This window comes from Myxocyprinus asiaticus, chromosome 35 (genome assembly GCF_019703515.2).
Source record: "Myxocyprinus asiaticus isolate MX2 ecotype Aquarium Trade chromosome 35, UBuf_Myxa_2, whole genome shotgun sequence".
In the NCBI taxonomy this organism is placed as follows: Eukaryota; Metazoa; Chordata; class Actinopteri; order Cypriniformes; family Catostomidae; genus Myxocyprinus; species Myxocyprinus asiaticus.
Genome location: NC_059378.1, coordinates 24,016,709 through 24,033,626, shown reverse-complemented (window position 1 = coordinate 24,033,626; position 16,918 = coordinate 24,016,709). Strand labels below are relative to the sequence as shown.

At 38.6% G+C, this 16,918-nt stretch overlaps 1 protein-coding gene across 3 annotated transcripts in view; it reads right to left on the bottom strand.

The window, feature by feature from the left end:
- Positions 1-680: 680 nt before the first annotated feature.
- The window catches only part of LOC127425889 (CREB-regulated transcription coactivator 1-like), a 33,403-nt gene continuing 17,165 nt past the window's right edge, over positions 681-16,918 (bottom strand). For all 3 annotated transcript variants that reach the window (XM_051672175.1, XM_051672174.1, XM_051672176.1), the window contains 4 exons: positions 15,061-15,147; positions 14,043-14,129; positions 10,068-10,242; positions 681-2,371 (listed from right to left, as the gene is read on the bottom strand). In XM_051672175.1, coding sequence (XP_051528135.1) covers positions 2,160-2,371; positions 10,068-10,242; positions 14,043-14,129; positions 15,061-15,147 — 561 coding nt within the window. In that variant the 3' untranslated portion in view covers positions 681-2,159. The remainder of the gene's footprint in view (positions 2,372-10,067; positions 10,243-14,042; positions 14,130-15,060; positions 15,148-16,918) is intronic.

The following is a 16,918-nucleotide window of genomic DNA, read 5'->3' as shown; positions in this document are numbered from 1 at the left end:
ACAGACAGGCTTTGTGCATCTCTCTCTCTCATCTGCCACTGTCTCCTCTCCTTAAATACTTCCACCACCCCTCACTGGAACGCGAGACCAGTGTGGCACACAGGTGGAACTCATTCACCACTTATCTTCCTGGCATCGCTCTGCCTAGACGCCGCCTATACTAACACTACCAAATACTAACAAAGTGTATGTAAACTTCTGACCCACCGGGAATGTGATGAAAGAAATAAAAGCTGAAATAAATCATTCTCTCTACTATTATTCTGACATTTCACATTCATAAATAAAATAGTGATCCTAACTGACCTAAGACGGAATATTTTCTACGATTAAATGTCAGGAATTGTGAAAAACTGAGTTTAAATGTATTTGGCTAAGGTGTATGTAAACATCTGACTTCAACTGTATATGCTAGTATACACCTAAAAGCTGACAAAATGAATTACACATCTACATTTACAGTCTTAACGAACCAAAAATATGAACGACTATTTTACTACATGTTTGAATCCGTTCAAAAGCTCTTTAGAATGAGAATGCAACTGATTATGAAAGTAACAAATGATTGTTCATGGCTGTGACTTAAGCCAATTGGCTATTTGAAAAAGGATTAACCATTTGATATGTCCTGCTCAAACTAACTGTTTCAATAGGAACTACGCCAACACAAGAAAGAAAACTGCTCTCATTATTACTTTATTCAAAATCCTAAAACCTGCTGTTCATTTCCGGGTTAAAAAATCCCAGATTTTCAATGTTGTCTCAGAGTTTTGGACCCCACTGTATATAGTATGTATACTATATATGTATATAGTATATAGTATATGTTGCATTCTTAAATTTTTCAAGTAAATGAGTGATTCCTTAATACCTTTCTAATCGCACACAAGGAAAAGGTGTGACAGGGTTCGCTCGAACATACACATGAGAATAACAAACACAAACTCCAGTGAACAGCACAGTGGATAAGGAGCATTACTCTCCCCAAGCCTTGAGTTAGGTTTGGTAGTACAAGTACAAACTATACAGCATTTAATACTGAACAAAATGGCATTGTTAAAACAAGAACACAGAAGCCAAACTAGAACCAGACACTGAGATGTTTAGAAAAAACACATTGTCACATTGACAGTTAAAAATAGCATTTTGTTCATATAAGGCAAAATCAGGTCTTCTCACAGTGAAGTATTCAGTAGTTTTCTGCAGCAGCTCTTGGGTCATATTTACTGACAACCTTTGGAGCATACATAACAGCAATAACAGCAATCAAATCTTCAATTAGAAACAATAACATATATAAAACATACAGGATGTCCAAGTCACCTATCCACATAAACGCTAAACTATGGGTTACATTTTGAGACTACTGTCTTTCAGCCAGTCACTGACAAATATATATATATATATATATATATTTTTTAATGATATCAAAAGACCAACTATGGCATTTTGAGATGTTTGGATGTTATGAAATGGAAGCCATTTTGTAAAAGTAACGCTCCTTAAACCCTTGATATACAATATGAGAGAGTAGTGCTCCTTAACATGAAAAATATGAATATATATAAAAAATAATAAATATTTACAGATATATAAATGAATAAATACAGAATATTAAATCAATATGTAGATTTAACATACATAATTACACAGACTGATAATTTTTCAAGGACATAATGGCATTGAGATTTAAAAATTTAGCCATTCACTCAACTTGACAAAAACAATTAAACAAACTGAAGCAAACATTAACAAACTATCACAAAAAACCCAAATGGTATAAAATTAAAGCTATGTGCCTCCAGAGACAAAAGGATAAACAACATTAAACTAGAAATAAAAATAGAATAAAAACCTGGGAAAAAAAAAAACACGTAGCAAGGCAAACAAAAATTACAAGTTGGTGACAAAGCAAGACGACATAATGCAAAACAAAACATGAATACATGAAGAAAGTGGGTGGTGGATGTTGGACAGTATTGCACATTACAAACACTCCAGTGTGGATTCGGCAATTCCACCTCCACCCCACGCAAACCTCCACCACCCCATGAATGGTTTGGCAGCATGCTGTGGGGGGGACGGGGATGGTCAGTGACCAGATGGTGAACAGAGAGGCCATGCAGCTGAACGTCTCGCTTAAAACTGCATTCACAGGTTCACAGTCGGTCCATGCGGAATGTGTCCTCAGTGGCCGGGTCAGCGAGAACCATGTCCGGGTCGTTAAGCATGTGCAGTCCATCCAGTGTCAAGGGGTCAATCTTTAACTCGTCCAATGGAAATTGAGAGTCTGCATCAAAGCTGACATCACCGACGCTTGCCAATGAGCTGGTGAGGTCCTTGGAGAGACTGGGTGGAGATTCCCCGGTCACTAATGTAAGACAAATAAAGCCATGAATGTTAACAATGCCCAAGACAACTAAAGGGGCGATTTGTAGCAATTAAGTAATTTCTTTTCAATGCAAGTTAGCGATTTCCAGTAACGTGAGCGAAGCATTGTCGATACCTTGTTGATACTGTTGATACAGTGTTCCATTGCGATGCGATTGGTTGAGAAGTGGGCCATTTCGAAAAATCTTTGGGGCATGTAGGCCAAGAATAACGTGTTATAGTAGGTCTATAATATTTGTTTACTATATAAATAAAATATCTGTTTATGAGAGAGAGTAATTAAGACTGATAATACAATTTTTATTAAACAACAACAGTAAAGTTAGTAATATATGGATAAAATTGCTCTCTCTATGCACCTTGTTTGTTGGTGAAGTTACATCAGACGTTACACAAATCTAAGTTTGTTATACAGTATGTGTAATAATTTAAACTTTTGAGTAATCAAATTGAATGTTTCATTGACCAAAATAATGAACAGAACTTTTCTGTGTCCATGGATTTAGTTCTTTAATCTTCCCATTTTGTCAAAATGATGGATAATGATCATTCGTAGCACAACCTCTGAAAAAGTCTAAAAAACACGGCGCTCTTGAACGAGACACTGTATAAAGATTGAGACGTGGCACAACATCCGTCTAGCGCAAATTTACATAGGAACACAACTGAAAAACAGCGTGAACAGACACAAAAAGCATTAAGTGTGAACAGCCCCTAAGACAACTCATGATGGCCACTGAAAATTTCAAACCGGCTGGATTTGGCCCATGGGCCGCCAGTTGAATACCCCTGCTGTAGTCGAGTTTAGGTAAGATGGAGAAGTTAAAGAATTAGTTTACCCAAAAATGGAAATTCTATCATTATTATATACACATACAATGGATGTACATAGAGACTTTAATGCAAAAGTGTAATAAAAGCAGTCCAGCTGAACAGCAAAACTGATTTCAACAATGCTAAAATCCAATATGGCGTCTACGTAGACAACATTAAACCTAAATTGATTCTTGCGCATCTCGTGACCAAACGTCATCTCGCAACCTCATTGGTTCTTACGATATGCTGCCATATTGGAATTCTACCCTGTTTATGGAATTGATTTTAAATGAGAGTGAATAATGACTTTAATTATGGTCCGTTCATCATATAAAATTATCGTATGCCTTCAAAAGACTTGCGCTGCATCCAAATATCCATACTTCCCTACTATATAATATTGCAAAAACAGTATTTCAATCGAGCAGTATGTCCGAATCCTCAGTATTAATAAAACAGTAAGGAGAAATACCCGGATGACCTACTATTTTTGGCGAGACTCTGAAGTGCGGATCGAATGGACACTTTACAATCCCATAATACCTTGGGAGCTGAGGAAATGTCACGTTCAAAATGCTGTGTTGAAAAGATTGGCGGTGAACTGTGAGTCTGATGGCTCTTTTCAACTGCTATATATACCAAGAAAGTTGTTTCTTGTGCTTAAATGGTGCTTGTTTAACAAAACCACAGTAGATTATTTTCGCAGTTGTTGTTATTATGTTATACAGTATATTCAGGTCACGGGTCAATACCCACTTCCCTGAATTATGTATGTCCAGAATATATTCATAATACACGGATGCATACCTAAAGAACATACTGTTTTACTGGACAAGAAGTGCATCCTTCATCAAATAGAGTACACAGTCTGCATCGTTCTGCGAGTACACAACCAAAATGCTAGTGTATTGATAGAAATGCCTTACTTTCTGAAATAACTATACATAAACAAAGGCAATGTAATGTTCGTGGATTCAAAGTACTTTGTGACAAGGAGGTGGTGGTGTGGCCGGGCTGAGATGATGCACGTCTGGCATTGAGTTGCCCAATCAGTGGGAGAGGGATAAAGGAGGAGCGGGTACATCAGAGAGAGAGAGAGAGAGAGAGAGAGAGAGACGCACACGGCCGCTCTGTGTTCTGTGCTCTTAAGTTTCAGTTTTATGTTGGTGTCTTGTTGATTGTTAATTCAGTTCCCTCATCCTCCTTTCCCATACCTTGTTACACTGGTGCCGAAACCCGGGAAAGGAGGAAGAGCACGCTGTCTAGGAGAAATCACTGCTGCCATCCGCCAGGGGGCGGACAAGCCCGCTGTCCTCTGCCAGGGGTCAGAGGAGCGGCTGAGGTGGGCGGCGTGCCTGCGGGAGCCAAAAAAGAGCGTTTTCTTTTCTCTCTCCCCCCCCCCCCCCCTCTCCCGCTCTCTTTCCCTCTCCCCTCTCCCTCCCCTCTCCCTCCCCTCATCCAACCCAGGTTCCCATGAGGCGGGGAAGATGGCGACGGAATGGCTGAAGGGGCAACTCCTCCCCTCCAGGAAGGGAGTGGGGAGACTTAGTCAGACCAGAGGTTTCCCCGGCCTGAATCAGATGGTGGGGGTATGTGAAGAGGAGGAGGGCACGGCCAGGCCAAGAGGGTGCATACCCAGTGCTGAGTTGCCCAATCAGCGGGAGAGGGATCAAGGAGGAACCGGGGACGCCAGAGAGAGAGAGAGAGAGAGAGAGAGAGAGAGAGAGAGAGAGAGAGACAGAGACAGAGAGAGAGAGAGAGAGAGAGAGAGACACATGTGTCCGCTCTGTGTGTGTGTCTTTATGTTTCAGTTTTATGTTGGTGTCTCATTAAAGTCTTGTTGATTGTTAATTCAGTTCCCGCATCCTCCTTTCCTGAACCTTGTTACATACTTCAATTATTGTAGCATTAAAAACTAGTTTATCATTATATGTATTATTTAGGTATATATTATTTATAATACATATTGCCGGCCATTGAGAGAGAAAAAAATGTATGTATGCTTGCTCTTGAGTTGTTAAAATAATAATAAATAAATATTTTGACATACTTTGATGCTCCGTGCTAAAAAAAAAAATCATAAAAATTAATTTAAAAAAAACTACTCGCTTGATCAACACAAAATGGGTGGCATTTTAAACTTAGAAGCTGGACTTTACAATGCATATAGACAATATAACCAACTCTTAATAGGTTCTTTTTAATTTGCTGACAAATTAAAAGTGTTCTGTTTTCATTACTTATGAATTATGATTATTGACTGTACACCATACTGTCAAACATACAGTCAAAACATCAAACAGATCGTTAAGGTCTCGAGTAGAATACAACAAATACTGTTTCACTCACGTTCCAAATATATCTAATAAAAGCCCTCAAGAAAAAAGCACAGAGTTTAGAAGTTGTAAACCGATGTGTCTTTTGTCGCATTTTCACATCATGAAACAGAAACAGAAAACAGAAAAACTCCAATGTCCAAAAATACAATGTGACATGATAACTGATCAGTGGATAGGATGCATAGATCTTAAAGAGGCCCTATTATGCTTTTTGGGATTTTACCTTTCCTTTAGTGTGTAGTATAGCTGTTTGTGCATGTAAAAGGTCTGCAAAGTTACAAAGTCCACACAAAAGGGAGTTATTCTCACCCACAGACAACACTGCTCCTGAACTACATAAAACGCCTGGTTTGTAGTCCAGTCATTTAATCCGTAAAGTATCTACTTCACTATGTAACACATTTGTATAATGCCCGCCTAGAGGCTACCTTGGCCCGCCTGCCAGGATGAGTTGGGTTAGTGTTGTCGCCATGTCGAGAAGACACTGTTTTCTTCACTGCAAAAGCAAAACCTCTTTGCTTGGACTTCCAAAGGCAGATGAATTGAAGAATCAGTGGTTAAAATTTATTTTTACCACTATTCCTCAGCAGTACAACCACAAACAATGCTGGATTTTCAAGATGGTTACACCTGAAAGATGGTGCAGTTCCCACTTTGTTGGGACAATCTGGTGCTTCAGGATCACAACCTGTAAGTATGCTTAATTATTTGTGGATTTATCTGCTACCGAGAGTTGAAATGCTGAGTTTTGTTTTGTAGCTACGGTGTACAGCCAGTGCACAGCTGTAGGCTTCTGCTAACCTGCTAGCTAATGTTATTGTGTTAAAATAGATTTGCTAATTAGCTGCGGGTCCACTTTTACCTACAACTGTGTAGAATTATGCAGATTGTTTGTCGTTCTTACTATCATAAATAGTGATCAAGTGTGGAGATGGATTTATTTTTACAAACAGTCATTTTACTTCTGCAATCCATGGTAGTGCTCGGCTAACCTGCTATGTAATGTTATTGTTTTGGTAAGGGTTTACTATTCAGCTGTGGGCTGGCTTTTACCTAAAACTGTGTAACAAAATGGTCGATCTCAAGAGTCTTATATAATTATATAAATATTACAAGCTGTAATGTTACAGCCGCTATCCACGGTAGTCCACGGCTAACTTGCTCACTAACTCTCTAATACCGCCGGTAATGTCCAACCGGGAGTAAGCCTCTGTTCTCCGTTCATAGCTCTGGTGAAAAAAGTTTGGCTACACCCATTCCAGCAAAAGATGACTAACTTAGATGCACTACGTGTCTTTTTCTTGAAGCTTTGTTAGGTTCACAATAATCAACAGTGTCCTTGTAAGAAAGCTACAAAATTAAAACTCACCACTGTAAAACATCCTGCTCAAGTCGTGCTTGTGAAGGTGGTTCGGGTTGATCAGCTTGTTCTTCCAAACGTTCATTATCGGACTTGGGCTCGAACTGGTACGGCAAAAACCGACCCACTGTTACCGTAGATACAATAGTGTTTACAGCTGCTCAGGAAGCCTGAAACTAGGTTATGGTAAGGGGTGTTACATATCCGACACACGCTCTAAGCGGTTGACCAGTCACAACAGAATGGGCCAGCTGACCAATCAGAGCAGACTGGGCTTTTCGGAAAGGGAGGCTTTAAAGAGACAGGAGCTAAATCAGAGCGTTTCAGAGAGAGGGTGAAAAGAGTTGCTGCAGCAATGTATAGTATGAGAAAAATAATGCATTTTTGGAACATTAAAGCATGTAAACCTATTCTAGTAGTCCCCCAAAATAAAATTATGAACCTGTAAATTAGCATAATATGGGCTCTTTAAAATAATCTTAAACTGCGTTCCAAACCGCACACTATTCAACGTCATTTTGTAGTGTAGTGTAGTAATGTGAGTAGTGTGTTAAAACTGAAAATGCAGCAAAAAGAAGTGTACTATGAGTATCCAGATGATTATCTTCTCCAACTGCCAAAACGGAGTATAGAATGTTGGACACTTAATGCACTCAGCGCTCAGTTTGCTGTATGAAGCGGAAGGGGCGGATGGCTGATTTGCTGCCGATCTGACAAAACAATTGTAAAGAATTGTAAAGAATGTAGCAACTAGCATAACTTTAGTGAAGACAGCACCTTACAAATGTAAGTTAAATGTTTTATCATCACCCCACACTGTGTGAATATGTACGTTGTTTGAGATACAAGTTTTGAACTGAGGTTGGCTAATGCGCTAAAGCTAGCATCAACACATGGCATGTGTTTGAAACATCATTTCTGACAGCTGTGCAACAGCAAATGCTTCCTTGTAGTAAAAAAAAAAAAAAACTTGTAGTGTTCAATTTGGGACGATACTAGATTTTGAAAAAATCCATACACTATATGGCTGAGTGCATAGTGTGTTGTGTAAGTGCATTATTTGGGACATAGCTTTAGAGAAAATGTGATGCTATCTCTGGTCTCTGGTTGCAAAGTGGACCAATCACAGCTGTTGTGGTCTACATTAAACCATGTTTGTATGCACTAAAGAAAAAGATTTATTCCGGGGTTTTTTGCAGAAAGCGCGTTCTGATTTCCTTGCACCATTTAAGGGATTAAAAAAAGCAGTTTAACACATCCAGGTTTCTCCTTGAGAATGCAGGAGTGGCCATGTAGACACATAAGCAGCATTCTAACAGGTTTTTGAGGAGTGTGCAGGTGCGTGAACAGACCAGATAACAATCGTCATAGGATAGAGCCCTACAACAAGCCAACAAATCGGAAAGAATTAAATAATTCTTGGAGTACAGTGGGAAAAGCACATACACTATAAAATATACCCATCTATATACTCCAATGTAAAATAGTGACTGTCCCCCACGTTCGCATATATGCGGCTCACTTTCTTTCACATATTGAAAGTGAAAGTGAATGTGGAGATTTATGGCAACAACAAAAAAAGGACTTAAAATGTATCTGTTTCTCACCCATACCTATTATATATATTCTGACGATATGGATTAAACCACTGAAGTCGTATGGATTACTTTTAAGTGGCCTTTATGTGATTTTTGATCTTCAAAATGTCTGGTCACCATTCACTTGCATTTTAATGACCAAAAAAGCTGAGATATTGTTCTAAAAATCTTCGTTTGTGTTTTGCAGAAGAAAGAAAGTCATACACATCTGAGATGGCATGAGGGTGAGTAAATGATGAGAATTTTCACTTTTGGGTGAACTATCCCTTTAATGCGTGTTTGTGGCCTTAAAGGAATAGTTCACCCAAAAATGAAAATTTGCTGATAATTTACTCACCCTCAGGCCATCCAAGATGTATCTGAGTTTCTTTCTTCATCAAAACAGAATTTAAGACTTTTAGGATTTCATTTCAGGCCTCCTCCTCTAAACAATGCAAGTGAATGTCCTCCATTTTTTGACGATCCAAAATGTATATTTAAGGTGCATCAAAATTATCCACATGACTCCAGTCTTCTGAACCCAAATGATTGATTATTTTTAGAAACAAAACAATACTTATATACTTTTTAACTACAAATGTTCGCTTCTGTACATCTCGTTGACCTGCGCTCATGAGAGGGATGACGTAAGCTCGTTGGTAAGGTCACGTGTCACGTGGAGGAGGAGTCAGGAAGTGCGTCATTGTTTACATTGTTTTTTTTATTATTATTTGGAAATTATTTTTTATTTTATTTTATATTGTTTTGAAATTGTTTTGGACTGTTGTGGTTTTTAAACGGCACAAGTTTTCTTGTAAACAATGACATGCTTCCTGACTCCTCCACGTGGCACGTGACCTTACCAACGAGCTCATGTCATCCCTCTCATGAGCGCACGTCACAGAGATGTACGGAAGCAAACATTTGTAGTTAAAAAGTATATAAGTATTGTTTTGTTTCTAAAAATAATCAATCGTTTGCATTCAGAAGAACTTTATTTGTCGACTGGAGTCGTGTGGATTATTTTGATGCACCCTAAATATGCATTTTGGACCATCAAAAAATGGAGGACATTCACTTGCATTGTTTAGAGGAGGAGGCCTGAAATGAAATCCTAAAAGTCTTAAATTCTGTTTTGATGAAGAAAGAAACTCAGATACATCTTGGCCTGAGGGTGAGTAAATTATCAGCAAATTTTCATTTTTGGGTGAACTATTCCTTTAATGCGTTCACCGTTTAGTGCACATTATCCCAATTAAATATTTGTCTTGGTAATCTTAAATCAAAATGGTATAATGTGCTCCACTTCTGAAACGACACTCTTTCTCAGCTGATGTCTCGAATCCCTCCTTCTTTTCAGCCCCTCCCCTCCAACCACCTGGATACATTCTGGTATGTAATGCCCACTTTTAATGATCCAATCAATGGAAATACCACAGATTATAGGAATAAAATAGGTTACAAATGGTGTTTCATGTTGACTTTAATGGCATGATATTTACACAGATGATTTTGTACCTCTGTCTATGCTGTTTCTTGAAAATGGACCTGCATAAAAAAGTTCTTATTGAAAATGCACAATACCTGTGAGAATGATGTTGGGAATGTTGCCATGGCTACTGTAGCCGAGCTGCTGTGAGTTCTGCTGGCTGCTGTGGCTTCCAGTTAAGCCCATCATGGCTGCCTGTGTGTAGTTCAGTGTTGAACAGTGACTGGAGCTGCCTGGATTCTCCATCATATTCATAGTGAACTGCTCCAACTACACCATCAACATTAGAAAGTTTTAGACGATTAATTTGAAAACTAGCAAACAGTATTGCTGCACCTGAACACTCAATGAAACATTAGTACAGTTCAGTGAGTAAAAGACTATTCAAGATTTAACGGTTTTCGTTGACACAGTATATTATATATTAATTAGTCTTTTACAGGGGTGTATGTGAAGTAACGAATTACAAATACTCATTACTGTAATAGATGACTTTTCTCAGGAATTGTACTTTAATTAGTTTTAAAAAGGCATACTTTAACTTTTAATTGATTATATAAATCATTGGTAAAGGTGCACTCAGACATTTTTCCTTCATTAAAAAAGGTTAATCCCTAAAAAAAATAAAATGTTAACTTTGAAAATATTTATAAAATCATGAGCACTCACATGAGATGAAAACTCCAGTCACATCAGTAACCTTATAAAAGATGTTTTATTCTAGATGGAGAGGGTTAGTGTTATTGGAAACTTTCACGCTTGAATTAATTAATCATGTGAATAGTGAATTTCTACAATGGTACCTGTAAAAACTATTGATTGTAAACGATGCTGCATCCACACCGCTAAGTGTCAGTGTAAATCCAAGATGACACAAACAAAAAAGTTACTGAGTGCACCTTTAAATGGTCATGAAACACTAAACTCCGCTTTCTGAGATGTTAACAGATACGTACTGTATGTGTTGCAAATGACTGAAGACAATGTTATTATCCATTACTTTAAATTTTAGGAGGAAAGTGGTTAATTTAGGGATTTTTGGGGCTATTCTCAACTTCAGGGTTTAAAATCAACATTGAGTCAAAGTCACAGGATGTTCCTTCTGTTTAGAGGTGGGCTTTAGAGATAGTGACCAATGACTCCCTACTATGGTTAAGGTTAGGGATGGGCTTTAGGGATAAGGACCAATCAGATTACGGGGAGTCAGATTTTGGCACAACACCGGTGTTCGAGACTGTATGGGTTCTCTGTGATGCTGACAGAGGGACAGTGATATGTGGTGGACTGGGGCTTGTTTGAGGCGCTGATAGCCTGATAGGCGCTGACAGTCTCAGACACAAAGGCTACTGATCCATTCATCCTTAATGTGAGTACAGGCAGACCGATATATCGGTTTTACAGATTAATTGGTGCCAATAGTTGCTTTTTTTGGAACTATCGGTTATCGGCCAAAATCTATGCCAATCGTTTTTTTTTATTCCACCATGTTCCTCTGTTTCTGACAGATAATACATTTAGAACGGCTTGTTTCTATAGTATAATAGCGGCCTCTAAAGGTGAAATAAACAATCATTGACACATCATGGGGATTTGCTCTATCTAAATCTGTCATCATTGACAATATTCATCCATCATTTTATCCGCACTTCAGTGTACATTTTGTTATTTTGATTAGATAATCAAGTGTATATAGAAACGTGCCCTGTCAGCACATACATTGTGTCTCCAACTTCATATCCTGTGAATAATAATAAAGCTTATTATGCATTAAACATTATATATATATATATATATACACCGATCAGCCACAACATTAAAACCACCTGCCTAATATTGTGTAGGCTCCCCTCTTGCCGCCAAAACAGTGCCAACCCGCATCTCAGAATAGCACTCTGAGATGATATACTTCTCACCACAATTGTACAGAGTGCTTATCTGAGTTACCATAGATTTTGTGAGTTCAAACCATTCTGGCCATTCTCTGCTGACCTCTCTCAACAACAAGGCATTTCTGTCCACAGAACTGCTGCTCACTGGATGTTTTTTTGTTTTTGGCACCATTCAGAGTAAATTCTAGAGACTGTTGTGTGTGAAAATCCCAGGAGATCAGCAGTTACAGAAATACTCAAACCAGCCCATCTGGCACCAACAATCATGCCACTGTCCAAATCACTGGGATCAAATTTTTTCCCCATTCTGATAGTTGATGTGAACATTAACTAAAGCTCCTGCCCGTATCTGCATGATTTTATGCACTGCACTGCTGCCACACAATTGGCTGATTAGATAATCGCATGGATGATTGTTGGTGCCAGATGGGCTGGTTTGAGTATTTCTGTAACTGCTGATCTCCTGGGATTTTCACACACAACAGTCTCTAGAATTTACTCCGAATGGTGCCACAAACAAAAAACAGTAGCACTTTGTGCTACAGTAGTTCTTCTGTGGGATTGGACCAGACAGGCAAGCCTTCACTCCCCACACGCATCAATGAGCCTTGGGCGCCCATGAATAAAAATTTTAATAAAGCATAATACAACTTGTTTTTTAATGAACCCTTAAAAAATAGCCCCATTTACACCTAGCACTAAAATGGGTTTCTCATGATCGAATCGCTATGAAATAGCACATTAAATACCAGGTGTAGATGCACCCAAGATGCATCGTGATCAGATCACTGAAACCACATTCGGAGGTGGTCAGGGACAGATTCTGACCACATTCAAAGGTGTAAATGCAAATATGTTTTTGTTATCTGGACACTACTACTTAAGTAATTAATTATATAATGAGGCTGCACTACTGTCATCTATTGTTATACCGCTGTATTGCGGGTTCTTGCCTTTTTCTGTTTATTCTGCCATTGCAATGCGAATAACTGTAACGTAGTCGAAGAGACGATGATGTGTGATGAACCCAAGTGCAGTTTTATTTACAAACGTGATATCCAAAAAAAACATAACTCCAAACGTGAACAAAACAAAAACATGAACTTGACTAAACTTGACTTTAACAAAACATAAACATGAACTTGACTTGTCTTGACTATGAACTTGGCATAAATAATAACACGACATTACACAAACAATACCTGACTATGGACAATGGCAAACATGAGGCTTAAATACATGTACAAGGGAGAAACATGGCAATGATAAGCAATGACAAGACAGAACTGATAACAAGGTAACTAGACAATAAACCAATGAAAACAAGACACATGAACATGGAGGGAAACATGAAATCACATGCCCAGGGGACCACATGACAAGGAAACAGGAACAAATATGGCATGGAACAAAGCACATACAACCCTGACAATAACACAACAGAGCTGCAATCCTGGGATCTTGTTACCCAATTTAATCAACAATATCCCATAAATTATTACATTTGAATACACTTGGAATATCATCTCTCTCCTAAAATCCCTAATTGCATCTCTTTCCTCATCATGTGGCTTGTGTGACACTAACGTGAAACAGTTAGCACAGTTTAGATGAGAAGCATATTTAGCAATTATAAAGCTCAGAACGCAAGTTGAATATCATTAAATTTGCTTCGGGGGCCCGAAATTTTGCTTTGGGGCCGCCAAAAAATGTTCAATAAAGAAAAAAACCCTATACTGTCAAAGTGATGAAAAGCATTTGAATTATCCTTTTTTTTTTGTATTCGCTAAAAGACAGAGAATTTTCAGTTTCCGCAGCCTCTGATTAATATGTAATATGTAATATTAATTTGTAAGTAGCCTTTTCCATTTTGCGAAGGTAACTGTGTAAATGTAGGGAAAGATTTACATTTACTGATAAACTGTAACTGTAATAAGTCTGAATTAAACACAGAAGCCACTGGTCTAAATCATGGACTGAATCGTGTAGTCAACTCACTCCATCACTAAATCAGCCCAGATGATTCTCTCGTTCAATGAACTGCAAGTTATTATGTATGAATCGAAATCAACTGAGAACCGTTACTGTGTTATGTTACTCTTTGAAAGGTAGGTTCAAAATGCAGTTGTAGTAGTAAGGAGAGTGAAACTTAAATCACTAATTACTTTAAGGGGGGTGTACCTGGTTGGAGAGAGCATTGGTCTGCCTGGATGGAAGCTGCTGTTCATAGAATGTGTCTCCAAATATACTGCCAACAACTGGAATGTGCTATAAAGACAGAACATCCATGAAGAGCACAATAATATTACATAAAAATATAGCTGCAAGCAGCAATTACGGGGCCAAGCACCAAAATGGCAAGCACTGCACAGCATTAACCTCAACCCAATGATCACATATGACATAAAATGCAAACACACACAACATTACACATCACCTCATGATGGATATGAACCTACAACTTTCTGTTCAGCAGGTCACTGCACAGTCCACTGCACCACAGAGCCACAACACTGGTAGTCACCAAAGGGACATACCAAGCGTACAGCCATCACAGACAATCATCGTAGTCACCATAATCAATTTTTCTTGTATTCTTGTAACTATACAACAAAACGAAAATAAAAATTTGATTGGAGAAAAGACCAGCAACCATTTAGTAAGCACAATGCAAAGATCTCCGATACAACAGAAATTTTAACTGCAATCTAGGTGGGGATTCAAACCCACGACCCTTAAAACTATAAACCAGTGCTTTAACACAATGAACCACACAGCTGACATATCAGGCTGATGGCAAAGAGACATCACAAGGTTATAGTCAGCACACAAGTGTGGATTATCTTTTGAACTATAGGTGGCGCTGTCTCAATACTGCTCAGGTATCCTCAAGACATGATTTTATGATGCATAAAAATTTTCTTTTAAATCTGACAATGCTTTTAAAAGATATAACCCATAGGTGTCGCTGTGTCCAAACTTTGTATGTACCCTCAGATCATGGTCCTGATGAAGCATACCAAGTTTTGAGATACAGCCTCACAGTTTTAAATCGACCTCATTAACATGGCAAAGTCTGTGCACTGAGAAAGACAGTAGTACTGAGAAAGAAAGTAGTAGCAAGTGAGATGGCAAAAAACACCCTAAACCACATAAAATTCCCAAATTGCAGATGAAACTGTGGAGGTATTGCACTTACTTGTGGTGAGCCTCCGGGTGAGAAGCCTTGATTGGACACTGGAGATGTCGGTGATTGATTGGCTGAAGAGCCAGTCTGATTGCGATACTGTTGGGAGAAAGAGGCCTATCAGAGTTAAGTGACAGATATAAACATGGGTCATTACCTCTGACCCATTGGCCTCCAAATGGGACATTCTCATTTCAGCATTTGGTTGATTCTCATGAAACTCGTCAAGAAAATGTCCTGGTCATATTGAAACCCAAATCAATACAAACTGCTACTACTACTACTGCTACTACTACACTACTACTACTACTGCTACTACTACTACTACTAATAATAATAAAATTAGTGCTGCAAGTCGATTAAATTTTTTTTTCATTGTTAATCACAGATTTTAAAAGTGCTGAAATTTGACTCTAAACATACAGTAGAAGTTTACATACACCTTAGACAAATACATTTAAACTCAGTTTTTCACAATACCTGACATTTTATCATAGAAAACATTCCCTGTCCTAGGTCAGTTAGGATCACTACTTTATTTTAAGAATGTGAAATATCAGAATAATAGTAGAGAGAATGATTTATTTCAGCTTTTATTTCTTTCATCACATTCCCAGTGGGTCAGAAGTTTACATGCACTTTGTTAGTATTTGGTAGCATCGCCTTTAAATTGTTTAACTTGGGTCAAACATTTTGGGAGCCTTCCACAAGCTTCTCAGAATAAGTTGGTGGAATTTTGGCCCATTTGTCCAGACAGAACTGGTGTAACTGAGTCAGGTTTATAGGCCTCCTTGCTCGCACAAGCTTTTTCAGTTCTACCCACAAATTTTCTATCAGATTGCAGTTAGGGCTTTGTGATGGCCACTCCAATACCTTGACTTTGTTGTCCTTAAGCCATTTTGCCACAACTTTGGAGGCATGCTTGGGGTAATTGTCCATTTAGGAGACCCACTTGTGACCAACCTTTAACTTCCTGGCTGATGTCTTGAGATGTTGCTTCAATATATCCACATAATTTTCCTTCCTCATGATGCCATCTGTTTTGTGAAGTGCACCAGTCCTTCCTGCAGCAAAGCACCCCCACAACATGATGCTGCTACCCTCATGCTTCACAGTTTGGATGGTGTTCATCGGCTTTCAAACCGCACCCTTTTTCCTCCAAACACAACGATGGTCATTATGGCCAAACAGTTCAATTTTTGTTTCATTAGACCAGAGGACATTTCTCCAAAAAGTAAGATCTTTGTCCCCATGTGCATTTGCAAACTGTAGTCTGGCTTTTTTAAGGTGGTTTTGGAGCAGTGGCTTCTTCCTTGCTGAGCAGCCTTTCAGGTTATGTCGATATAGGACTCGTTTTACTGTAGATATAGATACTTGTCTACCTGTTTCCTCCAGCATCTTCACAAGGTCCTTTGCTGTTGTTCTGGGATTGATTTGCAATTTTTGCACCAAACTATGTTCATCTCTAGGAGACAGAATGTGTCCCTTCCTGAGTGGTATGATGGCTGCGTGGTCCCATGGTGTTTATACTTGTGTACTATTGTTTGTACAGATGAACGTGGTACCTTCAGGCATTTGGAAATTGCTCCCAAGGATGAACCACACTTGTGGAGGTCCACAATTATTTTTCTGAGGTCTTGGCTGATTTATTTTGATTTTCCCATGATGTCAAGCAAAGAGGCACTGAATTTGAAGGTAAAAATACATCCACATGTACGCCTCCAATTCAGTACCCCTCCTATCAGAAGCTAATTGTCTAAAGTGTCTAAAGGCTTGACATTTTCTGGAATTTTCCAAGCTGCTTAAAGGCACAGTTAACTTAGTGTATGTAAACTTCTGACCTGGAATTGGATTATAGTCAATTAAAAGT